The sequence below is a fragment of the Carya illinoinensis genome, chromosome 6 (genome assembly GCF_018687715.1).
Source record: "Carya illinoinensis cultivar Pawnee chromosome 6, C.illinoinensisPawnee_v1, whole genome shotgun sequence".
In the NCBI taxonomy this organism is placed as follows: Eukaryota; Viridiplantae; Streptophyta; class Magnoliopsida; order Fagales; family Juglandaceae; genus Carya; species Carya illinoinensis.
The window spans coordinates 28571343-28598471 of record NC_056757.1 but is presented as its reverse complement, the minus strand read 5'-3'; the positions used below and the strand labels follow the sequence as shown (position 1 = coordinate 28598471).

The 27129-nt window shown below is 36.0% G+C and overlaps 2 protein-coding genes and 1 non-coding gene across 8 annotated transcripts; 1 reads left to right on the top strand and 2 right to left on the bottom strand.

The window, feature by feature from the left end:
- Window positions 1-78: 78 nt before the first annotated feature.
- LOC122313812 (pre-mRNA-splicing factor ATP-dependent RNA helicase DEAH10-like) lies at window positions 79-14236 on the bottom strand. Of its 6 annotated transcripts, XR_006243513.1 has the most exons (7): window positions 13130-14236; window positions 2002-2115; window positions 1267-1339; window positions 1094-1186; window positions 928-1017; window positions 586-849; window positions 79-508 (listed from the first exon to the last, which is right to left on the bottom strand). XR_006243513.1 is itself a non-coding variant. In XM_043129059.1 (2 exons), exons 1-2 carry the CDS (start codon window positions 13213-13215, stop codon window positions 6028-6030), a joined length of 303 nt encoding a protein of 100 aa, XP_042984993.1. In that variant the 5' UTR covers window positions 13216-14236; the 3' UTR covers window positions 6004-6027. The 6 variants fall into 6 exon arrangements, 2 of the variants coding, with proteins under 2 accessions (XP_042984993.1, XP_042984994.1); XR_006243514.1 differs by lacking the exons at window positions 79-508; window positions 586-849; window positions 928-1017; ... (1 more) ...; window positions 1267-1339; window positions 2002-2115 and adding exons at window positions 6004-6244; window positions 6476-7103; XR_006243515.1 differs by lacking the exons at window positions 79-508; window positions 586-849; window positions 928-1017; ... (1 more) ...; window positions 1267-1339; window positions 2002-2115 and adding exons at window positions 6004-6244; window positions 6887-7103.
- A 2564-nt stretch (window positions 14237-16800) lies between these two features.
- Window positions 16801-23651, bottom strand: LOC122314392 (cell division control protein 48 homolog B). Its single transcript, XM_043129934.1, has 12 exons — window positions 23420-23651; window positions 23278-23322; window positions 22704-22759; window positions 22367-22516; window positions 21621-21728; window positions 20632-20731; window positions 19662-19946; window positions 19419-19588; window positions 19078-19206; window positions 17890-17977; window positions 17682-17759; window positions 16801-17333 (listed from the first exon to the last, which is right to left on the bottom strand). Exons 1-12 carry the CDS (start codon window positions 23579-23581, stop codon window positions 16869-16871), a joined length of 1836 nt encoding a protein of 611 aa, XP_042985868.1. The 5' UTR covers window positions 23582-23651; the 3' UTR covers window positions 16801-16868.
- A 2161-nt stretch (window positions 23652-25812) lies between these two features.
- Window positions 25813-25884, top strand: TRNAT-CGU. Its single transcript has one exon. It is a non-coding gene; the product is annotated as a tRNA-Thr (tRNA).
- Window positions 25885-27129: the final 1245 nt, after the last annotated feature.

Genomic DNA, 27129 nt, shown 5'->3' with positions numbered 1-27129 from the left:
TTGCGTGGCTGCGCTACATGCGCCTTGAGATAGAGAGAGAGAGAGGAGCGGCGGCTGGTGAGGGTGAGAGATACGAAGAAGATGAAGGGAACGGTGCTGTGTTAACCCTAGAGTTAAAACGGCGCCGTTCGTGTAAATTTTTTTGTCCAATACTAAACCATAAAACGACACCGTTTCACTTCAGTTTTAAGTGAAACGGCGTCGTTTCATATATTTATAAATTAAAAAAAATACTTAAACCATCGGTCGGTTCAGCGGTCCGGCCCAGATTCAAACCAGGACCGAACCGCTGGACATCGGTTTTGAATAAAACCTACTGTGCGCCGACCGGTTCTACTCCAGTTCTGGCTGGTTCCGATCTCCAGCGGCTGGTCTGAGTCGGTTCCGGTCGGTTCTTCGGTATTTTGTACAGCCCTAGCTGGTTAGGTTGTTGAACATGGTCTGACTCCTTCGCATTTGTCGATGGAGGGTAGATGAACGTTGTTGGAAGATGTGGCATTGGTGGGGGCTGTAATCAAGCACGGTGTTAGAATGGGTAATAAACAATTTAAGGAAAAAAATTGAAATGCAAGGCAAAAAATCTACCTGGGTCGTTTGTTGAAGACGACCCGAACCCTATGCATTAGTCGACGGAGGGTAGATAAACGTTGTTGAAAAATATGACATTGGTGAGGGCTTATATCAGGCACGGTGTTAAAATGGGTAACAATGCACATATTCAAGGACAAAAAGTTAGGAAAAGAAAGGAAGTACCTGGCTTTTTGGTTGAACACAGCCTGAGAGTGACTTCTCCGCATTAGTCAATGGATGATAGATGAGCGTTGTTGGAAAATGTGGCATTGATGGGGGCTGTAATCAGACATGATGTTATAACAGGTAATAAACAACTTAAAGAAAAAAAAACTGAAAGGTTAGAAAGCTATGTACCTGGATCGTGTGTTGAAGATGGTTTGACTCCTCTGCATTAGTCAACGGAGGGTAGATGAACGTTGTTGAAAAATGTGGCATTGGTGGGGCCTGTAATCAGGCACAGTGTTAGAATGGATAAGAATGAACTCAAGGGATAAAATTGAAAGTTTAGAAAGCTATATACCTGGCTACCCCATGTGTATGTATATGAATTCAGATATGTACTTGGATGCATCATAAATGGTGGGTAGTAAGCATTTCTTGGACCATAATATCCCTACAATACACAAATAAAAATACATTAACTAATTGGAATCGAGACACCTTCATTTTATAAAAGACATTAATGTATCATACCTGAGTCGGTGGAATTCGTGTAGAAGGCTTAGGTGGCCCTTTATCTTCCTCTTTGTCCATCACTCTATTTCAACTGAGTTTATAGATTGATATTACAAGAAATAAATTAAGTTAATTCAAATTTCTTCAAACTAACTCCAATTACATTTGACACTCACAGTTTAACAAGTTTTAAGAGATGATCACCATAAAGTTCATATTTATTATTTTTAAATTATGTAACAAGAGTATTTCAGTATTCAAAAGTATAAAATAAAATTAATATAACACTTGTTTAAAACTCTTCTCTTATTTATAAAATGTATTCCTTTATCATAAGAGAAGATTATCAATAAAATTAAGGATGTCGCCTCTCATTTTACAAAAAATTACAGATTTTGAACGCCTCAATTATTTTGTGAAATACACAACTTAAACCCCTTAATGCCTTAACCTAACTAGATTTAAAATTAAGAAATAATGTTTACAATTTTGAAATATTCAATCGCATATTCTTTTTTAAAAAATAAATAAATTTGGTACATGAAAAGTTCTCGAAAACATTCTCAAACGCAGGAGTCGCGAAATGGAAAAATCTAGTCTGCTAGGGACAACATGTAAAATAACATAATGTTTTTCTTTAAATAAAAAAAAAAATTATATAGCATATATCAAGAAGAAGAAGACAGTTTGTTTCTCTGGGACTTTTCCGACAGAACTCAAGCCAAAATTTGAGATCAAAACAGGGGGATGTACCTCATATAATGGGTGTCCTTGAACACAGACGGTAGAAGGCAGGCAGCGAACAAGACGACAGGCGGTGGATGGCATGGTAGCGGTAGCTGAGGAAAGGAAACCGAGCGAGAGGGGCTTCGGCAAAATTGGAGGGAGATTAGAATGGATTAAAATTCGAAAAATTGATTTGGGGGAAAAAGTCGGGACTCGATTTTGAGTAAAATGATGTGTTTACTGTAGCAATTAAAAAAAAAGTCAGATCAGCAATGTGTGGTGTATGTTACTGTAGCGGCTTAAGTATAGCATAACTCTATTAATTGTGCCTGTTACCAAGTAACCCAAAGGTTTGATCCAATCCAATGGTTACATTGGTTCCCTACCACACTTCATGCAACAAAAATCCTTCTTTGAGAGAGGCATGGCTCGAACCTATGTCTTTGGGGATGAGAGAAGCCATCAATAGCACTAAGCCAAGTAATGATTTATGGAATATTTATAGACCCAAATATTATAACCATAAGCAATAGCTTATAAACTTTCCTTAAATTCTCTCTTTCCAAAATAATGCATGACTTCTAAAAATAAATCCTAAAAAATTATTAATGATAAATATAATATATATTATTTTGAAAATATTTTCAACAATCCCCTACCATTTTCAAAATACATCCTGGTTAGAATAGGAAAACTTATAAATAAATGAAGGTGTCTTGTGGACTTGAACCTTCACATAGTGAAAATACATCAAAGTTAACCAGAATGGCATAGTAGACACGCTTTGGACTAGCGATTCTATACGATTAGCCGGATATATCTCACATATAAATTTTCTTCTCTTTGGGTAGTTCATCTGACACATGGAGTAGCCTTCTATCTATATCCTAGTTTTATGAGTGCTCTAGTGACAAAGCCTAATTCGCATAGGAGGCGGCACCACCCCCAACACTCATATAGGTAGACTTACCAAAAATGACCTACAATAAAACACTTTAACATAACCATGTTATAAGTTTATTAAGAGCTTATTGCTCAGCCTCTCCTTTTCATTACAATACCAAGCATTTAAATCTTGGGATGGTAAATTAGTTTGTAAAACTAATTTAATAACATGGTGCTTGCAAACCACGAACATATAATGTACTTTGCTCATTGAACTCAAGTCATGATATATTCAAGAGTTGAGTTGAGTTTCCATTATTGATGATTTTATCGTTTTGGCTTTAAACTCATCCCTTTGGTGTCCTACATCAATTCTCTTGCAAATTCTTTAGTTAATGGATATGCCAGTTTTGACAATATCTCGTAAAATCAATTGTAATTACTCTATCTGTGAGTAATTGCCTTAATATATGCCTAGACTTGCCATTATATATATGGCTTTGGTATGTGACAATACAACCTAACTGTCACAATGTAAAGATGTTGGTAGCATTGATTTGGCCAAATCCGATATCTCTATCAATATTTTCTTAGCCACTTTGACTCTTTGCTACAAGAAGCCAATGCTATAAACTTAGTCGTTATGGTTGAGTAAGTTATGCATGCTTGCTTCTTTGATCTCAGGAGATTACTCCTCCACCAAGAGTAAATATCTACCCACTGGTTGATTTGTGATTATCATGCTCGGTTCTCAATTAGCATTTATATTCCTTCTACAACCAAAGGAAACCTCATTCTATAATCGAAGGAAATCCACTATACTCAATACCATAATCTATAACATTTCTCAAATATCATAAAATGCTTTGTACAACTATCCAAATAACTTGGTTCTGTGAAGACATTATATAAACATAGTAATATATAGAAAAATCACATAGAAGTGACACATTTTTAAATTATCCATATTCATAAATAAAATCTAAATTATCCATATCAACTAGATTTCTAGCATTCATGTATTATAAACAACAATGTTGGAAATTAAGCAAAACCTTAATTATTAATATCAAGTTTGAACATGCCTTCGCTTAAATATCCATTCCCCATGAAATTATTGTTTTTGGTCAGGACAAATTTATCTGACTCAAAAACCAATTTAAACCCAAACTTATTCAGAAGATTAATAGATATAAGATTTTTTTTTTAATTTCTGGTACATAATGCACGTCTTTGAGAGTAAGAACTTTTCCGGAGGTAAACTCCATTTTTATTATCCCTTTGCCTTTAACTATGGCAGTGGATGAGTTCCACATGTATAGAACATGTGTATCTTCTATTGGCTCGTACCTCTTGAACAAACTTTTGTCTTTACATACATGCATTGTTGCTCTTGAATCAATCCACCAAGAGTTATCTCCTTCAAGAGTGTTAGTCTCAGAAATCATAGTCTCAAAATTATTTTTAGAACCAAAGTCATGTTGTTTCTTTTAAAGAAAACGACATTCTCTTTTGTAATAACCTTGTTTGCCACAATGAAAGCAACTTACTCACAGATTTTTCTAATTTTCATTTTGGAAGTGACTTTGTTTTCTTTCAAAATTATTCTTTCTCTTACCGTTTTCATATCCGGATTCACTGAGTTGTTTGGGTTGGTGGGTCTTTCCTTCCTCTACCATGTACATGTTGGAAATCAAATAATCACGCTCTTCATTATTGTCTCTAAGCCTTATCTCTTCTTCTATACGAAGATGTTGGCCTAACTCTTCTAGAGACATTTCTTCCCTTCTATGTTTCAAACTTCTTTTGTAGTTTTTTCATAATTGAGGAAGTTTATCAATAATAGATGAAACTGATATGGATTCATCCATTTTCATATTATGTTGAGAGAATTGATTAAGAATATGCATCATCTCATTGAATTGTTCAACAACAGGCTTAGAATCTACCATATTATAATTGAAGAATTTTATAACTAAAAATTTCTTACTTGTAGCATCTTCTAAAAGATACTTAGCCTCAAGTGTGTCCCATAAATCCTTGGCGGTTCCCTTGTTCTTGTACGCGTCAAACAATGTGTCAGACATTGCATTGCAAATATATCCCTTACAAATATAGTCATCTTGTTCCTATTTGATCATTGCCCAACTTTGAGAGATTGTCTCTTATTCATTTACAAATGGCCTAAGAGTAGTTAGAACATAAACCACTTTGAGACTGGCAAAGAAAAAGTGCATCTTCTTTTGCCAAGGTCAAAAATTGGCTCCATCAAAATGTTTAAGTTTTACAAAATCTGAAACAAACTCTCTCAAACTATACCCCATTAATTATCGAATATTGTCTTAAGATTGTTGGAATAAAAGGTGCTAAAAAAAAAATAGTGAGAAAAAATTTGCTTCGAGATGCGTTACAAATGTCGCTTTCCTTAAAACAATATTCGCCCTCACCAATTACGGTATGCACAGAAGTTACAAGTGAATTTACCTCCAATATAAAATGAAGTCTAGAACAAATTTGTTTATCTAGTTGCGTTATTCACAAATGAAATTAGATCCCGAATACCGTCAGATTTTACTATTTAACCAAAAGATTAAAAATCTATTCTCTGCAGAATAAACAAATTCTAAGGACAAGTTTTGAATAAATGAAGACTTTTAAAAGAGAGAAATTCAAAATTTCGAGATTCTGTAATTATATTTTCTCTATTAAATTTGTAAGCCAATTGGTCTATTTATAGATGGCTAAAGGATGTAAATGAAAAATAATTTTTCTATCTGATCCAAACAGGTATATTAATTGTGCCTATTACCAAGTAACCCAAAGCTTGGACCAAATCCAATGGTCACGTTGGTTCCCTACCACAATTCTCGCACGGGTTCAAAACCTAATAGGTGCGATTTTTCATTTTAATTGCAGCGCCTCACACTTGCTTGGGCCCCTTCAAGTAATGATTTTAGTTGCCATAAATCATTACCACTAAGCCAAGTAATGATTTATGACATATTTATAGATCCAAATATTATAACCATAAGTAATAGCTTATAAACTTTTCTTAAATTTTATCTTTCCAAAATAATTCATAACTTCCAAAAATAAATCTCAAAAGATTATTAATGATAGATATAATATATATTATTTTGAAAATATTTCCAACAATTTTCTGCTTTTTCATTGCTTGAGAAAAACACCATTGTCTTTATCCGACAGAGTAACATTGTTTTCCTTATTTTTTTCAATATTAACACGGTCATTGAAAGATTTTGACCTTGCTCGTTGTATATTTTTAAGCAATCCCAGCAAAACATCAGTGTGGACAGTCCTCTCGTGGGCTTCATCAACAATAATGATTGAATATCTAGAGAGATATGGATCTAACAATGCTTCCCTGTAAAAGAATCAAAACTCAAATCCATTCACACATGAGAAAAGCTCATCAAAGGTCTTGTAGATAAACCCTATTACAAGTAAGCAATGCATTTAATATTTTCAATATCCTCAACCATCTTCACATCATTTTTTTTTTTTATTCAATAAACAAAATTTTATTGAGCATGAAATAAACAAAGGCCAGAGAACACAGGACATATACAAATCCTCATTTACCAAAATCACTTACAGAATTCTTTGTCCTCCGGTACTGGTTCTTAATAAGCCTCCTTTCACCAATTTCAAATTGATCTATTTTTTAGAAAATCTCATGGACTATACATATTTTTATTCTGTGGACAAAATAGTATAATCTGAGAAAATTGAAAACTTCTTCTAGCATATATCTTTTATCCGCTATTGCATTCATCAAACGTAACATACAACATTCAAAATCTCTACAAAAATCAAGGTCCAAAATTAATAGGCAATCAATATCCACTCTGACTTTCCAAATGGATGAACCAACAAACAAGCAATTTGTTTAGTCAAAACGATCACAAAATATACTGTCAAAAAATAAATAAAAACTTGTCAATCAAATATGTAATGTCACAATGACCCATAAAAAATAGAGCAAATCATACTTTCTAGTTTCTACCTTAGTAGCAACCCATCTATCATGTATTTGATCCTCGTTGAGATGGAAGTCGCATCCTCAAATCTAATGGAATACCCAACCCTTTGGCCCTACTCCACTCCACATTCCTCAGCAACCCGTTTTGCAACAGTAACAACCACAACACGTCTAGGATGAGTAATCCCAATAGTTTTCCCATCCCGACAAAGTCTCGCATTAAATAGAAACTGTGGCAACTCTACAAAGTATATCACAGTGTAAAATTAAAGAGGAAAACTGATCGCCATAAAATTTCAGTCATAGGAGAAGGGGTATGATAAAGCATACGGGTAGTTTTTCCACTTCCAATTTTACCAACAATAATCAAAGTATCATTGTGACACCTCATCCACAAGTCGTTTCTCGACTAAGAAAATAAAAACCATTGATAAGCAAATTTCAAGAAAAAGAAAAAAAAAACAATAAAAACAACCTGAACCAGTCTTAGTAAATACCGAAAGCAATCGGAAGAGGCTTTCTACGCTGCGCAATAGTTTGCTTCTTGCAATATGATCAAAATCACATAATGTTTCTTCATTCTAAGTCCATACAGTAAAATAGAACTAAAAATTCATATCTTCTTTTACTATCTCTAAAGAGTTATCTGTAAGAGCATCCCTATCAGCATCCCCATACCGAGATTTTCCCTAAAATTTAGGGATAAATTTTAGGGTTTTGATGAAAATGGCTCTCCATCCCAATCCCTAAAATGCGATTTGGGTTTCCGGTTTGTACAGTGATATCCCATATTTGTGCATCTACTGTTTGTCCCCAAATTGTTTTTCTCTTTCTTGGTCCCGCGTTTCTCTTCTCTGGACAGTTGGGTGGCCGTGTAAAATCACCTCCTCGACTCCTCCCTCGCAATCAGACGAAGCTTGCACCGAATGTGGGTAATCTCTAAACTTTCGCTTTCCTCCATGGCTGGTTTCTCACCTATTGGCCTATCTCTTTCTATGTTTCGGCACCTTCCATGGCTGGACTTTGTGAACCGGGCATCCTCCATGGCTGGCCACCGAGCTTCTCTATCTCAAAAATAAAATCCCCCATCTCGGTTTAATCATGGTTGCAGTGATTTACCGTGATCTAATTTTGCTTAAACCTCTAGATTTTTGTATGTATGATCTAAAAACCCTAGCTATTCTTGCTCAAAATAGGCGCTGAAAATGGTTGGAGAAATTGGGTTGCTGAGAATTTGTTGTTTCGATTACCATTTCTCTGAGATTTGATAACTCCACTGATATCTGTTGAAGGGCCGAAATTGATATTGTTTGGATCTGAAACTTTGTGGTTATGTATGTTCTTCTATGCAGATTTTTTTTTATGTATTTAGTAATCTTTTCTTGCTCAAAATACTAGATTTGTTGAGCAATTTAACTGGGTCTGAAAATGATAATTATTGTTGCTTTGTTTGGGTTATTCGGATGGTTGTTGATATCCTTGTTGCTCTGATAATCGCTGGACAGATTTTTGAGGCTTTGGGAGTGTTGTTTCGATTACCATGCCAGAATTTGGAAAGTGCTGATTTCATTTGTGGCTTTCTATGTGGAACATATTTGGTTATGTAGTTGTATAAACTGAAAATTATGTTTGGCAAGCTGAGAAATCTTCCAAAATTTGAGTTAAATTCTACTGATTTTTGTGGTTCTCTGCATCCTATATTAATAGGTGTGATGTTTGTTATGCCAATAACATGTGCAATATTACCATTAAGTTTCCTTGGTATCTCATTTAGGTGTGAAGTCTGTAGGGATTGATTTTTGGACTTATATATCTAATGGGTTGGGGCCGTGGTTTTCTGGTATTTATTTTTGCACTTATACCTTTCCAATTTCTTTTGAAAATGTGTACTCAGTCCATATTTGGCTTTTTGTGGCTGGTGGATATTCATTTACCCTTCATTTTGAACAAATTTGATAGTTGAATACAGTGATGAACTGTCTCGATGACTGAAGTTATTATTTGTTTTCTGATTATTTTATTTGAGCTTCCATGTTAATATTATTGGTCTGTTCAGATTCTGTTTTCAGATTAATAGCCATTTTCGTTAATTAATTTTTGTTCCATTCTTGTATATCATTTGCAGTGTTTCATATATATCGGGCTAGGGATGCATTCCAATAGGCTATGATGATGGTGTTATAGAGGGGGTTAATTCACTAGTGTTAATTAGGGACCCATCGTTATGGCGGGGTAATCCTCATCCGGATGACCATATTGCAGTTTGTGATACTTTTCACAAAATGCAATCGGGGTTCGGGTGGGGTTTTGCAGCCATTCGATGTTCGGGGCCTTACTTACGCATGCTGTCAATATTTACACCATTCTGAGCCGTTTTAGTAATTAATATATTTTATATTATAATAAATACTTGATTCGGATGGGGATGCTCTTATTTTTTTTATTTGTGATTTGCATGCTGTTTTGGTTGGTGTTTTGTATTATGTTGTGAATATAATTAATGTGTAAAGTAAACCCCCTCGGCTGTGATGATAACAACCGCATGTGGGGATACGGGATATGATTGGCCATCTCCTCAATGGCTAGGTAAGCCGGACGGCCAACAAGTACTGGCAATCAGTGTTGCAGCCATGAGTGGGTGGCCAAAAATCTTTGATGTCACCATTCGGTTCCTGAGCCCCGAACAAAAGATGTAAACTTTTCCAAGTTATTTGGGCTCTAACATTTTGGGGTTTTATTAGAGATGGATTCACAAGACCCTGGTCATATGTACTTTACCAACCTCCTAAGTGAAGATCCTCAACTCGAGCCCACTTATGGTGGGCAATGTGGAACATCTCCATTGATCCTTGATGACTCTCCACCTCTACCCCCTAACGAGCCTATCGGTGTTAGAAAATCAGTGAGGAGTGCAAATTTCACCCCCGAGCAAGACAAGTTACTTGTCTCTGCATGGCTAAATTGTAGCCTTGATGCCGTCCAGGGAACAGATCAAAAACACTCCCAGCTTTGGGAAAAAATTTTTGAGTACTTTCAACAATTTAAAGAAACCACAAATGAGCGGACAATAAAATCCTTAATTCACCGGTGGTAGGTGATCCAAAAGGCCACAAACAAATTTTGTGCGAAACTAGCCCAAGTTGAAAGGTTAAATCAAAATGGCATGACCGAACAAGATAAGGTAGAATTTCCAAATCATTACTTCAGTAATTTGTGTTTAATTTCTCGAACCGAACATTTGTTTAATATTTTAATTTTTTTCTCATGCAAGTTTGAGAAGGCGAAGCTTATGTACCAATCACTCGAGAAATGCTCATTCCAGTTTGAGCATTGTTGGCACCTGTTGAAGGACCAACCTAAGTGGATTTGGCGCGCCACAAAGGAGGATCCAAAGCGGAGGAAGACGATGTCCCCATCCCCGACCCCAACTCGATGTTCTGGAGCTACAGTTGATTCAGTTTTTGATCTCGAGGCGGATCATGTGATGGAGAATGAAGTTATCGAGCCCGACCGACCAATTGGAAGGAAAGCTGAGAAAGGAAAACGAAAGGCCCAAGGCCAGCATGCAGAGGAGAACTTCCAACTCAGGAAGATGAAGTATACTCTGTTGGAGGAGTCACGCGCTCAGGAGAAAGAGTTTTTTCGTCTTAAAGCCGAGAAGATGGCGTATGACAAGGAGACAGAGGCCAGAAAATTACGTCAAGAGAACGAACGGCTGCGGTTGGAGGCTGAGAAAGTGGAGCTCGCGAAGAAGGAATCAGATCAGCGCATTATGATGATGGATGTGAGTGTCATGCCAGAATTGCAGTGGGAGTTTTTCTAGCAACTCCAGAGGGAGGTCATGGCGAGACGCAGTCGGTCCGACGATTTGGATTGATTATTTTGTATTTGATTTCTTATTTTATGTTTGACACAATTATATATGTGTAAAAATACATGTAATTAATCTTTTTTGTATTTGATAATATGGGAAGTATGATGATGGTTGTGCAATTAATGACTCAACGACATTTTCAGAAACAAACTCGATTACCATTAATATATTCAGAAAATTGATAACAATAACGAAATACAAATGCAAATCCGATTAACTTAAACATAGGAGCCCAATTACATTAAGGAAATAATAAAAGGTAAAGCAACCCTGACTAATGTTGTGAATGTAAAGGCCATTGATGTTCAATTAGATCTTCTTAAAGCTGATGATGTGCCGAGCTGTCTCTAATATCATGATGACGCTGGATAAAGTATGTAAGCTCAGTTGTATGATTGCACGACAATTCGGGGAGATTATCATCAAGTTGATCATATTCAATGTTCAGACACTCACTATCATCACGCTCATCTTCAATTATCATATTATGTAGAATAACACATATTTTCATTATATTCGTTAGTTCCTTCACTTTAAACATTTGGGAAGGTTCACGAATGATAGCAAATCGTTGTTGAAGTACCCCGAATACACGCCCGACATCTTTCCTTGCGGATTCTTGTGCTTTCACAAAATTTTTCTTCTTATTTCCACATGTTGATGGAATCGTCTTCACAAAAGTTCGCTACTTGGGATAAATACCGTCCGCAAGGTAATAGCCCATAGTATAGTCGTTGTCATTGATAGTGTAATTGACTGGAGGAGCACGCCCTTGGGCAAGTTCCGTAAAAATAAAAGATCTCTCTAGCACATTCATATCGTTATGTGAACCGGGCATACCAAAAAAGGCATGCCATATCCAGAGATCATATGAAGCAACTGCTTCTAAAATAATAGTTGGTTCACGGATGTGGCCAGAGTACATACCTTTCCAAACTGCGGGACAATTTTTCCACTTTCAATGCATGCAATCAATGCTTCCCAGCATTCCTGAGAATCCTCGTTGTTCACCAACTGCAAGCAATCGGGCTATATCATTAGCAGTTGGAGACATTAGATATTCTTCTGAGAAAACAATTACTACTGTCTCTGAAAATTTTTTTAGGCTCTCCATTGCGGTGCTTTCACCAATACGTATGTATTCATCCATAAAATCTCCAGTAACCCCATACGCCAGCATTCTAAGTGCTGCGGTGATTTTTTGCATACAAGATAAACCGAGTCGGCCGGCATTATCTCTTCTCTGGACGAAGTACGGGTCGTAAGACTCTACTTCATTTAGAATACGAAGAAATAGGGGACGACTCATCCGAAATCTCCTTCGAAATAGATTCAAGGGATATACTGGATTTTCAGCAAAGTAATCACGAAATAGACGCTTGTGTCCCTGAACATGATCACGTCGAATAAACTTACGACGTTGGCTATTGCCACGTCGCCTCGATGACTGACCATCCGCCTCCATGTTTTGAACATCGCTATCATCTTCAGATGATACGTATGTCAATAATTTGCGAAAGAAAGTACGAGTCATATGATGAAAGGAGTAGGAGATGAAAGGATGCAATAGAAGTTGGGTTTGTATAGAGGAAATGAGGCTTGAGTTTGCATATTTATAGAGGAATTACTGTTATCGTTTGACAAAGGAGTAAAAATGTTACTGTTTGAGAGAAGACAAAAAAAGTTACCGTTGGAGAAAAGATTAAAAAATTTACCGTTGGAGAAAAAATAAAAAATATTACCGTTGGAGAAAAAATAAAAAATATTACCGTTCGTAGTTAAGACAGAAAATATTACCGTTGAAGAAAAGTTGCTGAAATATTACCGTTGCATCCAATTAAAAAATTTTATCATCAATACGTGACTTTCGGTTTTTCATTAGAGATATTGAGTCCGGATCTAATTAAATTAGTCATCACGTTAGAAAATGCACTAATTAATAAAAACATTTTATTTTATTCCTACGAATTTCAATTTAAAAAAAAATACTATATTGGATAGTCTTAATCTCCAATAAATATTTAGTAGAAAGTGATATTTTAAAAAAAAGATAATAAGACAAAACAGTTAGTAGTTAAGATTGTAAATGGAAGAGAGAGAAAAAAGTAATAAAAAAAGAATAGAGAAATATTATTTAAAAGAATAGAGATAGGGATTGGGAATGGGATGTAGGAGGTTTTTAGAAGATAAACAAATTTTAGGGATAAATTTGAGGAAATGAGTATTTGAGTTAAATTATAGGGATGGGAAAATAAAACCGGATGGGGATGCTCTAAGCGTAACAACAATACAAAAATTGGACTTAATTGCCACAAGCGATCAAACAAAAATCATGCAACTATATGTTTACATATGCAAATACATATACAAAGATTTTAAAGTTTTCTCCTTACCCGGAGAAGGCATCGAGCTTGCAGTCGTGAAGTTTGTTAGGGTTTTTGGTCGGGTCTCGGAGTCCTCCTTGAGCCATTGAAGGCATCCTTATCAAGTATCAAGTTCAGAGAGAGAGAGAGCTTCTCTATAGGTTAAAAAGCCTTAAATAGGCCAAATTACAACGTTCAAGGTCGGTAAGCTTTGTGTGGTGCTTTGCTTTGCTCTGCTCTTAAACTGCGATCTGTGTCTTTGTGTAACGGGCTAAGAAGTCTAAACCTAGACAAAGATCTCAACAGATTAGTTTCCGGAGTCAGAAATTTCTTTTTTCAATCCCGCTTCTAAGCAGTCGGGCTACTTTTCTTTGTATAACAGACTTCCACACATCTGCTACCACGTCACAATTTACACCAAACTTACAATATACTCATACACATGATAAAACACTAAAATCAAAAGCGGAATAAGCCTAGCCAAAAGGAGATTTTCCATTTTCTTAGCACCGCCGCTTAGAAACCAGAGTTCCAACGCCACCAGTCCACCGCCATCAGTCCGACAACAATGGTTTTGGGCGTAAAAAATGAAAGTAAAAAACAAAATATCGCAAATATCATAGACCCAAACATGCATCAAATATCACAAATCCAATCCAGATCACAAAACCAGAGCATCAAAAAATCCATTATCACAGATTCACAAATTCAAAACATCCTTCGTGACTGGTGGTCGTTCGGTAGCTGAGAGCCCATTCAAAAAACAAAGAACACCAATCTGTCTACACCATTGTTGAGTTCGAGGGAGAAAGAGAGATCTGAGATGACGTGGGTATGGTTGAAAGTAGCGTTACCTTTGGGAATCATAGCCGGAATGCTCTGTGCTATGGCTAATGCTCAATATTACATTCAAAAAGCCGCTCATGGTAGGCCAAAGCACATTAGCAACGACATTTAGGATGTGGCTATGGAACGGCGGGACAAGAAGCTCATCGAGAAGGTCTACCGTTGCTCATAATTAGAAGGTGGGTGAGGTGCGAGGTGGTTGCAAAAGGGGGGAGAAGGATTTCGGGTGGATGGGTTCTCCTCGGGGATGGGTTCGCCTCGGTGGAGAAGAAATTGAAGAATTTCACCTGAAGAGGGGGGAGAAGATTTCTTGTAGGGTCGAATCTAATTTTATTAGTCTGTGGTGTGGTGACCTCTTGATAAAATGAGACTCATGCGTGGCATTTGTTTATTGAAGGACTGTTATGTGAAGAAAAATAGGTTATAAGTTATTCTCTTCTTTTTTATCAAATTTTAATTTGGGAAAAGCCACTATGCCCTCTCGCCTTGCTCCCTCAAAGTGACCGCTAGTCTTAATTTTTTTTTTACTTAATAATCAAGGAAGTAATTTTAAGTGTATTGATGTATTTTTTTTATTTTCTAAAAATATTAAAAAAAAACTCACCTAGCAGTCAGCTTGAGCGATGCACTCTGAGCGGCAGAGTAGCACCGCTCTTTTAATTTTCACCTAACTTTTCGGCTTATACCAATTGAATTCGATCGGGCCAATGATTGGGGTTCGGGTTGTATACTTGTATTTTATTTAGTCTACTTGATGTCGACAAGAATTTAGAATTAGTTATGGACTGATTTATTGAATTAGGACAAGTTTGAATCCCCATCTTTTAATTTTTAATAAAAGAAAAGGGACGAAAACTCTCATTAAATTCTCATAAATTTTAATAGAAAAATAATATTTGTAATCGAAGAGTACATAAACACTACACAATTTTTTTGAAAAAAGTAAGTGGACTCACATAAAAAAAGTAATATTTTAATAATAGGCCCTACTATTTTTTAAAGCGATTGCATGGTGCTTGCACACTCTACGACTATATATAACATTATTTTTTGTAATATCCTCCCAACTTTTAATTTTCTCAAAAAATCCTCAAACTACCAAGCAATTATAATATGACCATTTTTTTCCTTACAAAAATAAAGACTTAAATATTCAAAGAATTTAAATAAAAGTAATAAAAAATTTAAAAAAAAGCTCTCTATTTGTTGTGTTTATGTATATTTTTTTTTAATTTTTAATTTTTATTTTGTGTTGAGGATATTAGTGTCGACATCTTATTGAAAGAGGTGATAATTTTTTATAGTCCATTAAAGTAGTGTGTAAGGGGATTTTTCCCCTTGGGCCAAAGGCTTAGAAGGTAGGCCCGAACTGTCAGATTTGGCTGAATGACCCATTTGAGATGCTTCCTTCTCATTATATAAAAATAATTACAAAGATGAGATTGAATTCAACAAACTACATCTTTATCTGTATCTAAACTAACTTGATTTTATCCTATCTAAATATGTACAAATTTAATTTAAATACAAGATAAAATTAGAAGATAAATCCTAATCTATTTGAATTTCAATTATGTTACATCCTAATAAAGTAGGAGATTAGTTGCCATGTAACCCTAGTCGTAACTTAGTAAAGAAAGCCCTAGTTTTTCTTTGATACATACAAGGTAAGCCCAGCATAGCTGGGTGACCTCCCGACCCAACAGAGCTCAATCCAAGGCCTTGATTGTGCGGACGACCCACTATGACATACAGAAAGAAGGAACACACCACCTTGCATAGACCTAAGTAGACAACTGGGCGAAAATTATAGGGAGCCGTTGATCTTTTGATGAATAGGGAAAGTAGAGCTTAACGGCATGCATCCACAAGATAAGCGGGGTAGAGAGCCACGTTGCATTAATTGCACCACCCCAGAAGCCATACCGCATTAAAAGAATTTGACTGAATGAACTAATGAGGGGACACATCCCCTAACACAAAAGCATGGGTAGCCAACCTCTGGGAACCATGTATATAAGGCCATCCACAGGTATGAAGAAGACTCTCTAAACTTTCTATTCTCTTGCACTAAATATTAAGATGATATTGACTTTGGCATCAGAGACCCCCCAGCCACCACAAGGGCCACCATCTCGCAGTGTTCTCTTTGTGTTTATAGGCCAAGACTGAAAACCCGAATTACTGAGTGCCCAATGCAAAAGCGTTTGAAACACGATGTTAACACAGTATTTTATATATTTTTCATAAAAATTATAAAAAGCAAATACAATGCCATTCAAGTATTTAAAATGTGTATAACTGACTTTAAAGTATGACTTCATTGTATAGATTCAATTTTAATGTGAATCATAACGGTTTCAACGGAAATATCATTCAAATATCTAACCTCAAATGTTTTTTTTTCCCCATCAACTATCCTCAAGATAAAAATTCTTAATTTATAAGGTGATGATAATGGTATTATTTTCTGCATAATCACAAACTCGATATAAAATACTCATTTATCTCATAATGCAAATCAATACTCAAACACCAAATTAAGCAAAATCACAAATGCCATGAAATTCAATACAACATGAATAGACTAACAAAAATTTTACATGTAATCACTTTTGTGTACTTCTTGTGCACTCCACTAATGTAGTTTGCTGCATCACTTTTTTTAAATATAAAATAACTGATTTGATCAATTACATCAATAGAATGCATAAAAAATATGCAAAAATAACTGTATGTAACAAAACTTATGACCATCCTCTCCACTGACACACTATGGAGAAGGGAGGAATGGTTCACATAGGAATATTGATTTGAATACCAGTAAGAGTGGCCATATGCAGTGTCATTAAAGCGTGTGGCACAAGGAAGAAAGATGTGAATTATGATCCCCAAAAAAAAGCACACTGCTTTAGCGAATTCTTCATGTAGCAGCTACTTTATGTTGGGTTTGATCTGTACGTTCTAGAAAATATTTAGCTGTAGCAACAACTAGTAACATAAAGCTTACAACACCAATTTTAACTGAAAACAATGGACCCATTGATTCCTTTCTCTGCTTGCTTTCTTGCACGACACTTGAGGGTGTCACAGATGGGGTTTTCAGAAATGATGAATATGCATCAATTTCAGCCTTTGTGAGTGCCGGTTTTAACGAAGCCTTCACTGTCTGGAAATGACGATCACACACAACAGTGGCGGTAATGTTTTCCCTCAGAGCTACAATTCCAGCTTCCCTACACAAGCCTTCCAGTTCAGCCCCTGTGAAAAGCTCAGCATCTTCTGCTATTCTTCTGAGATCAACATCATGGCCTATTTTCATGTTACGTGTATGGACACGAAGTATCTCATGTCGAGCTTCCAGATCAGGTGGTGGTACATAGAGCACCTGAAATTTCATCAAAGTAACAAATCAACCTGGGACACTTTGCTAACTCCTGGAAATGTAGCTATTTAGCAACATAGGGCACTTTGGTCTTCTCCCCCCCACCCCGCTGCGGGGGACTAGAACTGACAATAGTATATCACACTAAAAAATTCTCTCAAAAGATTTTTTTATTTTTTATTATTTGTAATTTAGTGCTATCTCATGCAAGAAAACAAGGAGGCACACTGGATTCACCAACTCACTACTAGGAAGCTCACAACCTCAGAGGCTCACAACCCCAGAGAGAGACTAACTTTACAAGTATAATGTTAGCTATGAATATGCCCAAGGCGAACAAAACTTCCTTACAAGATCAAAGCGTCCAGGGCGCATAAGTGCAGCATCAATTGCATGAGGACGATTTGTGGCAGCCAAAACAAGTATTCCCTTGAAAACAAAAGAAACAAATAAGCGTATACTGGAATCACAAGAAGAAAGTGAAAGCTGTGTCCACTTTATCATACATAAAATATTAAGGTCACTGGAGGATAAATAACCATTTGGATTTAATGCTCACTTTAGCTTCTTCTAAACCATCCATTTCAGTCAGTAGAGTAGATAGAAGCCTCTCTCCTACTGTAATGTTGCTGCTTGAACTCCCCCCTCTGCCATTAAAAAATACATAAATAAAAAAGCCCAAAGTTAATTAATTGTGTGTTTGGGTCCAATCCTAACACCCTCAATTAAAAGCCAGGACATATCCTGAATGCCATTGTGCAAACCACCAAAAACATATCAAGTCAGTAAATGGAAGTTCTCAATAGAATTATGCATTAACAGTCAACTGTCTCCAAGGAAAATAAAAAAGGAAAACAACTTAGACACATAAAGGTTAAGATGCACCATAAGGCCCATTGGTTAACAAATAAAGAAAATGGTAAGCTTATAAGAAAAAGCTACTCTACCGCCTTAAGTGTACCGATGAAGTTGCCTCCATTGGGTTGGACAGGCAATGGTTCAGTGTTTTGATTTTTTTTTTTTTTTAAGAAAAAATCAATGACATGGCCGTCACGTGACAAGGCCACGTCAATGGGACAATTTCATTGGTACACTTCAGGTGGCAGAGTAGCAAGACTCAACTTACAATTAGTCTACATCTATTTTACCACTCTATTTAAAGTGAATGGTAGTTAAGTAAAAGTAGAATTAGTTTTTAATGAAATGTCACAATTGCATTGGTTGATTTAAACTGAATTGTAAAATAGTTATAAAAGAGTTGTAGGTGTATCGTTACCCAACACATAAACAGACCAACCAACATTATACTTAAGCCTGTGAGTCGTGAGACCAGACTAGCCAGAAACATAGCAAAAATGGTTCCTTAACCCCATCAGAAACTTAGGTTTTGGAATTTTGTGCACCTACTGCCATTATCCAACCACCTAACTGTTCAGGTTCCATTTCCCTGGGCAAGCACATACATGCATACTAGGAAAATGATTTAATATTTGGTGCCCTTGAATCATAGGGGTTTTCAGGAGACACAAGTAATCAGAGTGATTTCATCATATCAGCAGGGTTCTTGGATCCTTGATAACCAATCACAAATGCTCAGGTTTGTGTTTTTCATGAGTTTAGACTCCGCAAAGCACGACCTGATACTGTTTGGTACATGCAAACTTCACATTAATGTCAAAACTTGAGGTCAGTTCTTTGAGCATGTACAAACAAGACAAATGAATCCTGATTGAATATATATACTAACCGCTTAGCAGCAATAACGTCAGCTTCATCGAAGAATATTATGCTTGGTGCTGCGAGGCGAGCTCTCTGAAATATATTCCGCAACAAAGCTTCTCCCTCTCCAACATACATTGAATACAATTCTGCACCACTGTAACAACCATAAGTCAAACAAAAATCAAATCATAATCTGGTAAAGGATAAAATGTCAACATATATTGTAACAACTAACAACATGCATTTCCAAATTACACCCTTGCAGTCCAGATGATATTCCAAGCAAGTACCATAAATTTCCTAATTACACTCAAATGCTCATGTTTACTCTATGCACCCTATGTAGTGACCATAAAAAGTCCGAACCTCAAGGAAAAAAAAGAAGCTTGGGCAGCATGAGCTGCAGCTTTAGCAAGGGTGGTTTTTGAGCATCCAGGAGGTCCATGCAGAAGAATTCCACGCATAGGAGATATCCCCAGCCTTGAAAATGCAGCAGAATGTTTGATAGGCCACTCCACAGCTTGCTGGAGCTTTTTCTGCCCATGGATAAGGAATCCTTACAAATCCCACAAGACTTTAAATGCAAAACAAAAAGTCTAGGATACAAACCTTCAAATCTTTTAGCCCCCCAATATCTTCCCAAGTTATCTTTGGGATTTCCACAGTAACACCTCTTGTTATGCTTGGCCCAACTATGGATTGTGCATGTTTCCAGTCTCCCATTGTTAAGCTGAGTACACCAACACTTCCATTTGCATCAGAAGACCTTCTAACTGCAAATATGGTAGCCTCACGACATAAAGCTTCCATATCAGCTCCAACATAGCCATTGCAAGATGCAGCTATGGCCTGTAAATCAACACTGGGATCCAAAGGAACCTTCTTTGTGTAGAGCTGGATTATTTAACACAAATAATGTTACAGCCTTGTGCTGATAATAGTGTACTTACCTATCATACATTCTATTAAACTAGCCAAAAATAAAGGCAAAATAAATTTTCATCCTTCCAAGTCCATATTTGCTATCAATTTGGTTCGTGCAGTGGCAATCCCAACTATAAAGTTACTGATGATTACCAAGGCCATCTCTGTCATTATTTTTTTTCAATAAACAATTCCATCAACATGTTTCATTATATGACTATCAGGTCTATATCCAGTTCATAAGATGAAACAACTAAAAAAATGCAGAGAATTCTGTGGAAAAAGAGAAAATAAGATAGAGATAGAGAGAGAAAGAGATTGAAGGAGCCATGACGAACAATGCTACAAATCATCCATATTCGCCTCCCCCCCCCCCACCTCTCCTTTCTGTCTCCTCTTTATATGTTTATCATTTTATCTTACCAATACAATGTAGTTTTCATGGTCATGTGCAGCATTATGAAATTTAACAGCAGCATATCAAGGAAAATAGAACAGAATGATAAAATGGACAGAAATCTGAAATTTTATGATTGAGATTGCCAAGATTAAAATTACAGAGGCCAAAGTCCAGCACTTTTAGAAGCTGGTGTTGAGGGATGCTGCCAAACAACAAACCAGGGAAGGCTTATAAATTTAGCAGATTTATGATTACCTTGAGAATTTGAAAGCGCTCCTCTTCAGTAGGTGTAGTAACTTCAATTTCAGCATCAAAACGCCCTGATCTTCTTAGTGCAGGGTCAATTGCATCCACCCTTTGTACATATAATAAAAGTTAAAAGCAAATCCAAAGTTTTAGGCAAACAGTGCAAAATTAAAAATTAAATAAAAGATAAAAGGAACTGGAAATTATATGATTTTTTTTGTCGATAAACAAAATTTTATTGAGCATGAAATAGACAAAAGCCCGAGTATACGGGACAAACTGGAAATTATATGATACTAAACCTCTAGTAGTGTTAGTTGAGTGCACTATTAGCAAATGAATAGCCACTAATATCGGCACAAGATTAGCTAGGTAATAATTAGTATGGTCTTCACATGGAATTTAATGGAAAGCATCAAAAGTCTAAAGCACAACAATATAACAGCTATATCCCTCAATGAGTATGCAGGACAATGTACATTTCAAATTTTCTATTTTATTTTATTTTGATAATGGGGGAACCACCCCACGACAAAGCCCTTATGACTCACCTATGGAACCTAAACCCCCAGGGAGACTAGCATGGCAATCCACTGTCATGGTCTCCCACTTAAATCACAGTTTGATCCCATGGAGAATCAAACCTGTCACATGGGGCTCATGCACACAAGTTCGCCCTTACCACTTGGGCTACCCATGGGTGGGTTTTAAAATTTTCCATGCCATTCAATAATAGTGATTAGCAGGATCAATATGGATCAGAAGAAAAGCACAAAATTGAATTTAACTGCAGCTGGAAAGCCACAAAAAAATGTGATAGGAAAACCAGCGAACATGTATTTCAAAATGACATCAGATATGGTCTTTAAGTTGACATCTAAATATATCACACGTTGATGAAGTAAAACTCGAAGAAAAATTCCTATAGATATACAATAGTCAAGTTTCATAGGAAAATAGAGCTGCAGAAACTATACAGATATCAGAGAGACAATAACCTGTTAGTGGATGCAACTACAACAACCTGTGGTACAGAAGTTGAGGAAGGTTTATTGGAGTCCATTAGTGTAAAGAGTTGAGAGGCCACCCGAACGTCTTGCTCCCTTCTGCATTTGAAGTATAATTTATTGCATGTATTGCAAATCATTATCAAAGGTTTACAACTCAGCTATATTACACGTTCCATATTACCTTATATATAATAGACAAGCATAGCCTATAAATTTGTTTCTGCAGTGTGCAGAAAATTTCAATGCAGATGTGCCCACACAGAACAATCAGAAGTCTTGCAAATCATATAGAAATCATAAAAGCATGAACTTTTGGCCTCAACAAATTTAATCACCATTTCATCAAAAATATCACCATGGAGATGATACTTACAAGCATAAGACACGTTCGGCTAGAGCTGAACAAAATTATGGTAATGAAAAAATCAAGGCCAAGTCCAAAGGCTAGGAAACTCAGATGAACTCAACCTGACAAGGCCTTGACTGGCAACTCTCCTTATGTGGACCATCAGACCCATCTCACACCAAGCGTCCCAACCCAAATTTAACAACAATAATCTAATAATGATCCCTACGTTCTCAGAGCACATCTAAATTCCTCAAATTCTACACAATATTTTCTTTTTCCTGTGTATTAATAGAAAGCAAACTTTATGAAGTCCAAAGATTAAAGGATGCAGTAATAGAACATCCATGTACTCCTTAATGTCACATCCATCTTCTCCATAACTTGCCTGGAATCACGACGAGGACAAAGTGCATCTATTTCATCGATAAATATAACTGATGGTTTGCCCATCACTGCTTGAGACGATGCCTCTGAAAATGCCTCCCGCAGAACCTTCTCACTTTCTCCAGCATGTGCTCTATGAACAGAATGCGGACTGCAGAACATACCCACAAGAAAAATCCAAAAATGAGGAAACAGATGAATAAAGCTTAAGGACATAAATATAACCTATAATAGTTGAAAAATAATGAAACGATATAAAAATCAATTGTTTCAGAATCATCATAAACGGCAGTCTGCAAAAGTCAAAGCAAATAACAAGCAAGGTGATAATGAAGTACCTGATAATGGTTAGATGTGCACCGCATTCCCGAACAACTGCCCGCACCAAGCTTGTCTTGGATATGACAAAAATATAAAATTAGATAATATTATGACTTTTTAATATGTGGACCAAACGAAGCCATCATTTCACCACCAACTATGAGCTACTCAGAGAACTTCCTGTAGAATGACCAACCTAGAAAGACGTATCATGTGGGGGAAAAAAGGAGAATTTGAATTCAAAACATTAAAACCAAACCCTGTCATCACCATTCGCTGTGTAGAGTAACCCTCCATTTTTTTAGCAACAAATCCTTAGTACAAATCTTCAATTCGTTTTTTGTTTCTCCTTTTCTTTCGAAGAACCAAATATAACTAACACAATTCGAACATACACACAGCATCCTACAACGCACGGACACGCATTCATTTTAACCCGAATCCAATAGCAGAGCAGTAGGAAAACATTCCTCAAACTTCACCGTAAAGCAAAACGCAAGCAACTTTTTTTTTCCTTCGTACAAATTAAATGGAAACCAACTTACAAGTTAAAATAGAAATTAGAAAATATGCAAGGTCGCAAAAGAATACCTTTCCGGTACCCGGTGGACCGTACAGGAGCAAACCTCGGGGCCACTGGAAGCAAACCCAAGAACCAATTAGCACGAAACTAAAGCTAGTTCGTAAGGTAACCATCGAATACGGAATGAAAGATTGAGTGCGTTGTTGTTACTTTAAGACCGAGTTTCTGAGCTTCCCGAGAGTAATAGAGAGGGAAAGTGATGAGCTCTCTGAGAGCTTGGAGAGCTTCTGCGTTTCCGGCAATTGCTTGCTCTGCTCTCCACCGGTTCTGGCTGTCGATGTTGTGGCTGCTGCTGATGCCTTGGCTTTCCATTTGAGCGCCAACTGCTCAGACGAGAGGCTTTTGAGGTTTTATTGGGAGCTCAGAGGAATACACAGTTCAGAGTTGGGTCCTTATAGTCTTTTCGTACGTCAATCGAAATTTGGTGGACATAATTTCCTAATAACTTTATTATAACCACGAGGGGAAAGTGTCCGATTCTCCGATTATTTGAAGGAAAAATTACTACCACCTAGACAAAACTTATGAATTGGATTTTTTTACTTGACAATTAAGGTAATATATTTTAATAAATTTATAAATTATTTATATTTTTATAAAATGTTTAAAGTATTTAAAAAAAAATTGCCATTCAGTGAGGATCCTCAATAGAATCCTATGTACGTGCAGCATCACCCTTATTTGAAATATGAAAAAAAATACTAATAGAAATTAATATTTTTGAAACTTCATAGAAGGTGAGTGCTCGAACATTGACGAGTACAAAATACTCGCACTTTCGGGGTGAGCAAAAATTGCTCGAATCCAGGAGCAAGAAAAGACTATTCACAACCTGGAATGAGAAAAAATTACTAAAACGCAAGAGCGAGCAAAACTACTCGAACTCAGGGACAAGCAAGCTCGTACAGTTATGCCGCTCCACATGTGATGAAAGAGTGTTCAGACCCAAGGGTGATCAAGGAGTACTTGAACCCCGAGTGAGCAAAGAAAACTCCAATCCCGTGCAAGCAAAGAGTGTTTGCACCCCCACGAGCAACAATTGCTCCAACGACAAGCCCCAAGGCGAGCAAAGAGAACCCAAACGATGGGAAGAGCCGCATCAACTCCACAAGGCTCACCCCCTCGACAAGTATCATTAAAGAACATGAAGAGTTTGGTTTGGGACTAAGAGTGCTCACCCAGAGTGGTGGTGAGAAAAAGTATTTTTCCTAGGGAATACTAAAAAAGTAATTCCATATATAATTTTAGACCATGTAATCGTCGTACAATTACTTTAAAAATTAATAAAATTTATTATTAAAAAATTATTCTTTTATGTAAATTTAAAATTTATTTATTTTTTTAAAATAATTATGCGATATTTACCTACTCATAACTATAACTATAATTTCTCTACTAAAAATGCTCGCTCCAACGAGAATGATGTTCTTCCGAAGTGCTTGTCGGCGTTGTCGCCCTATTACCCAGCACTATTTTGATCAAAATTGATCAAGAGCTCCCGCACCTTGAGGCGCCATCCCACAAGCCGACCTAAGGGTGCTCGCACCCGGGATGAGCACTTTGCTCAATGCAAGTAGGTTCCGTTTAGTAGATAGAAATTTTTATTTCAAATTTAAAATTATCATCTCATCATTACAACTTTTTTAAATTTCCATACAAAATATAATAAATAATTTAACTTTTTCTTAACTTTTTTAAATCTCAAAATAATAATAATATTAAAATATAATATTTTAATATTTTATCTTAAACTCAAAATTTTCATCTCACTTACCAAACAGAACACTAAGTCCTCGCATCCAATATTGCAAGTGAAGCACTCACACTTGCTATAAAAAATGCTCGCTGCCTTTACTTTTAGGTGCGAGTTCCCTTGGCACCTTGGGGCAAACAATAACATATCTCACTCATGGACGAACACTTTGGTTACATTATATGCTCAAGAATGGTCCCTGATGGCCGTGGGATCTTGCACAAATTGTACAATTCCCACTGGATTTAATGCTTATGTGGTAGCTCAGATCATGCAGGACATAAAAAATGAAGATGGCAAGAAAAAATACGATACAACGAAAAAGAGACGAAGTGTGTAAATAATGTTTAGACCTTATGAATAATAGTTATCACATGAATTTCTATTAGGACGGTCTAAACTCGTTCTTTTATTATAAAATAGAAATTGAGAGTAATTTTATAAAAATAATATTTGATTGTGAGATAAATTGAAAATATATATATATATATATATGTACTATTATTCTTTTGATAACAAGTTTATATATTGTACCACCAAGCCATTAATAATTAAAATTTGAGAGTCAAGTAGAGATTGTCATGTACAAACCATTTATTAAATGAGAAAAATTATCATTTTAGGAAAGGTATTTTTATAATTTTAAAAAATTTTAAAGATAAAATTATTTAGAGTTATATTGTAATCTCTAAATGGGAACTATACGTAACATTGTGAGAGATAGTTGGCAAAAGTTGAAACGAAGGCCGGAGATAATTAAATTTAAAGTCAAATCGAACACGCAAGCGAAGCTTCCGTAGCATAGTGGTAGTGCGTTCGCTTCGTAAGCGAAAGGTCGCGAGTTCGATCCTCGCCGGGAGCTTCTGATACTTTTACCATTTGGGAAAGTTAACGGAACCATCTTCCCGTTAAATGGATTTGAGATTTTTATATTTTTAATTTTTTTCATCATTATTTTATTATTTCGAATTAAATAATAGGGGATTTGTAATTTTAATGTTTGTTTTAAAAAAATATTCTTAAAAGTGTGATATTATCTTTTTTCGATCCGGGAGTTAAGACACAATCTTGCATTAAATAACTGATTAGATTCATAAGAGAAATTATATTTGCAGTCATAGAATACGTAAGCACCGCCTACTTCTTTTTAAAAAATTAAGTAAATATGAAATTCACATGAAAAAATTAAATTTTTAATAATGAACCTCACTCTTTTTTAAAAGAAGTGCATAGTATTGGTTTAACTTATGACTATATTTAACATTATTCATTTTATATTGAAAAGTTTTTTCAATATTTTTATTTTAAGAAAAGTTTGATCTCATTGATAAACATCAAACTAAATGACAAATGTATGGAGGAATTTCCTCCAACAAAATACACTCCTTAGAGTGAGAAAGAGCATTCTTAGTAAGTACATGTGCAACATTGTTTACTTCTCTAGGAACATGCCTAACAGACCACTCATCAACCCTTTGTAAGAGATTTTTTATATCTCTTATAATCAAGCCATCTGTGTTCTGTCCCTCCTCATTGATGTTCATTGTCTTAACAACAGAAAGAGCATCTCCTTTGAAAATCATCTTCTGTAGTCCCAATTTCATACAAATCAAAACAGCCTTAAGCAAAGCAAAACATTCTCCTAACTATGCATCTGGAAACAGACTCTTTGAGGATCTACAACTAGCTGTAATTCGACCTCTACTATTTATGACAATAACTCCTACTCCAACTCTGCACTACTTCTTATCAATTGCAACATCCCAATTAAACTTTAAGATACCAAATGGTGGAGCTTCTCATAAATGCACAATTTGAATGCTGTTATCTGCTTGAGTATGTGATTTTGGCATTGCATTCTTATATTCTTCCATCATGTTATAAGCTTGCAAAACTAGCTTCTCAGGAGAAATAAAAGTGTCTTCAAACACCATCAAATTCCTTATCTTCCAAAGCTTGTGAGTTATCACTCCTAACTCAACTAATATTTCAACTTCAATTGGCATAGAAAAAAAAAAAAAAAAAAAAAAAAAAACTAAGATAACAGGTCATGAAAGGAACCCACCACTAGACTACACTTATGCTATCTCAACTAAGAGTTTTTTCA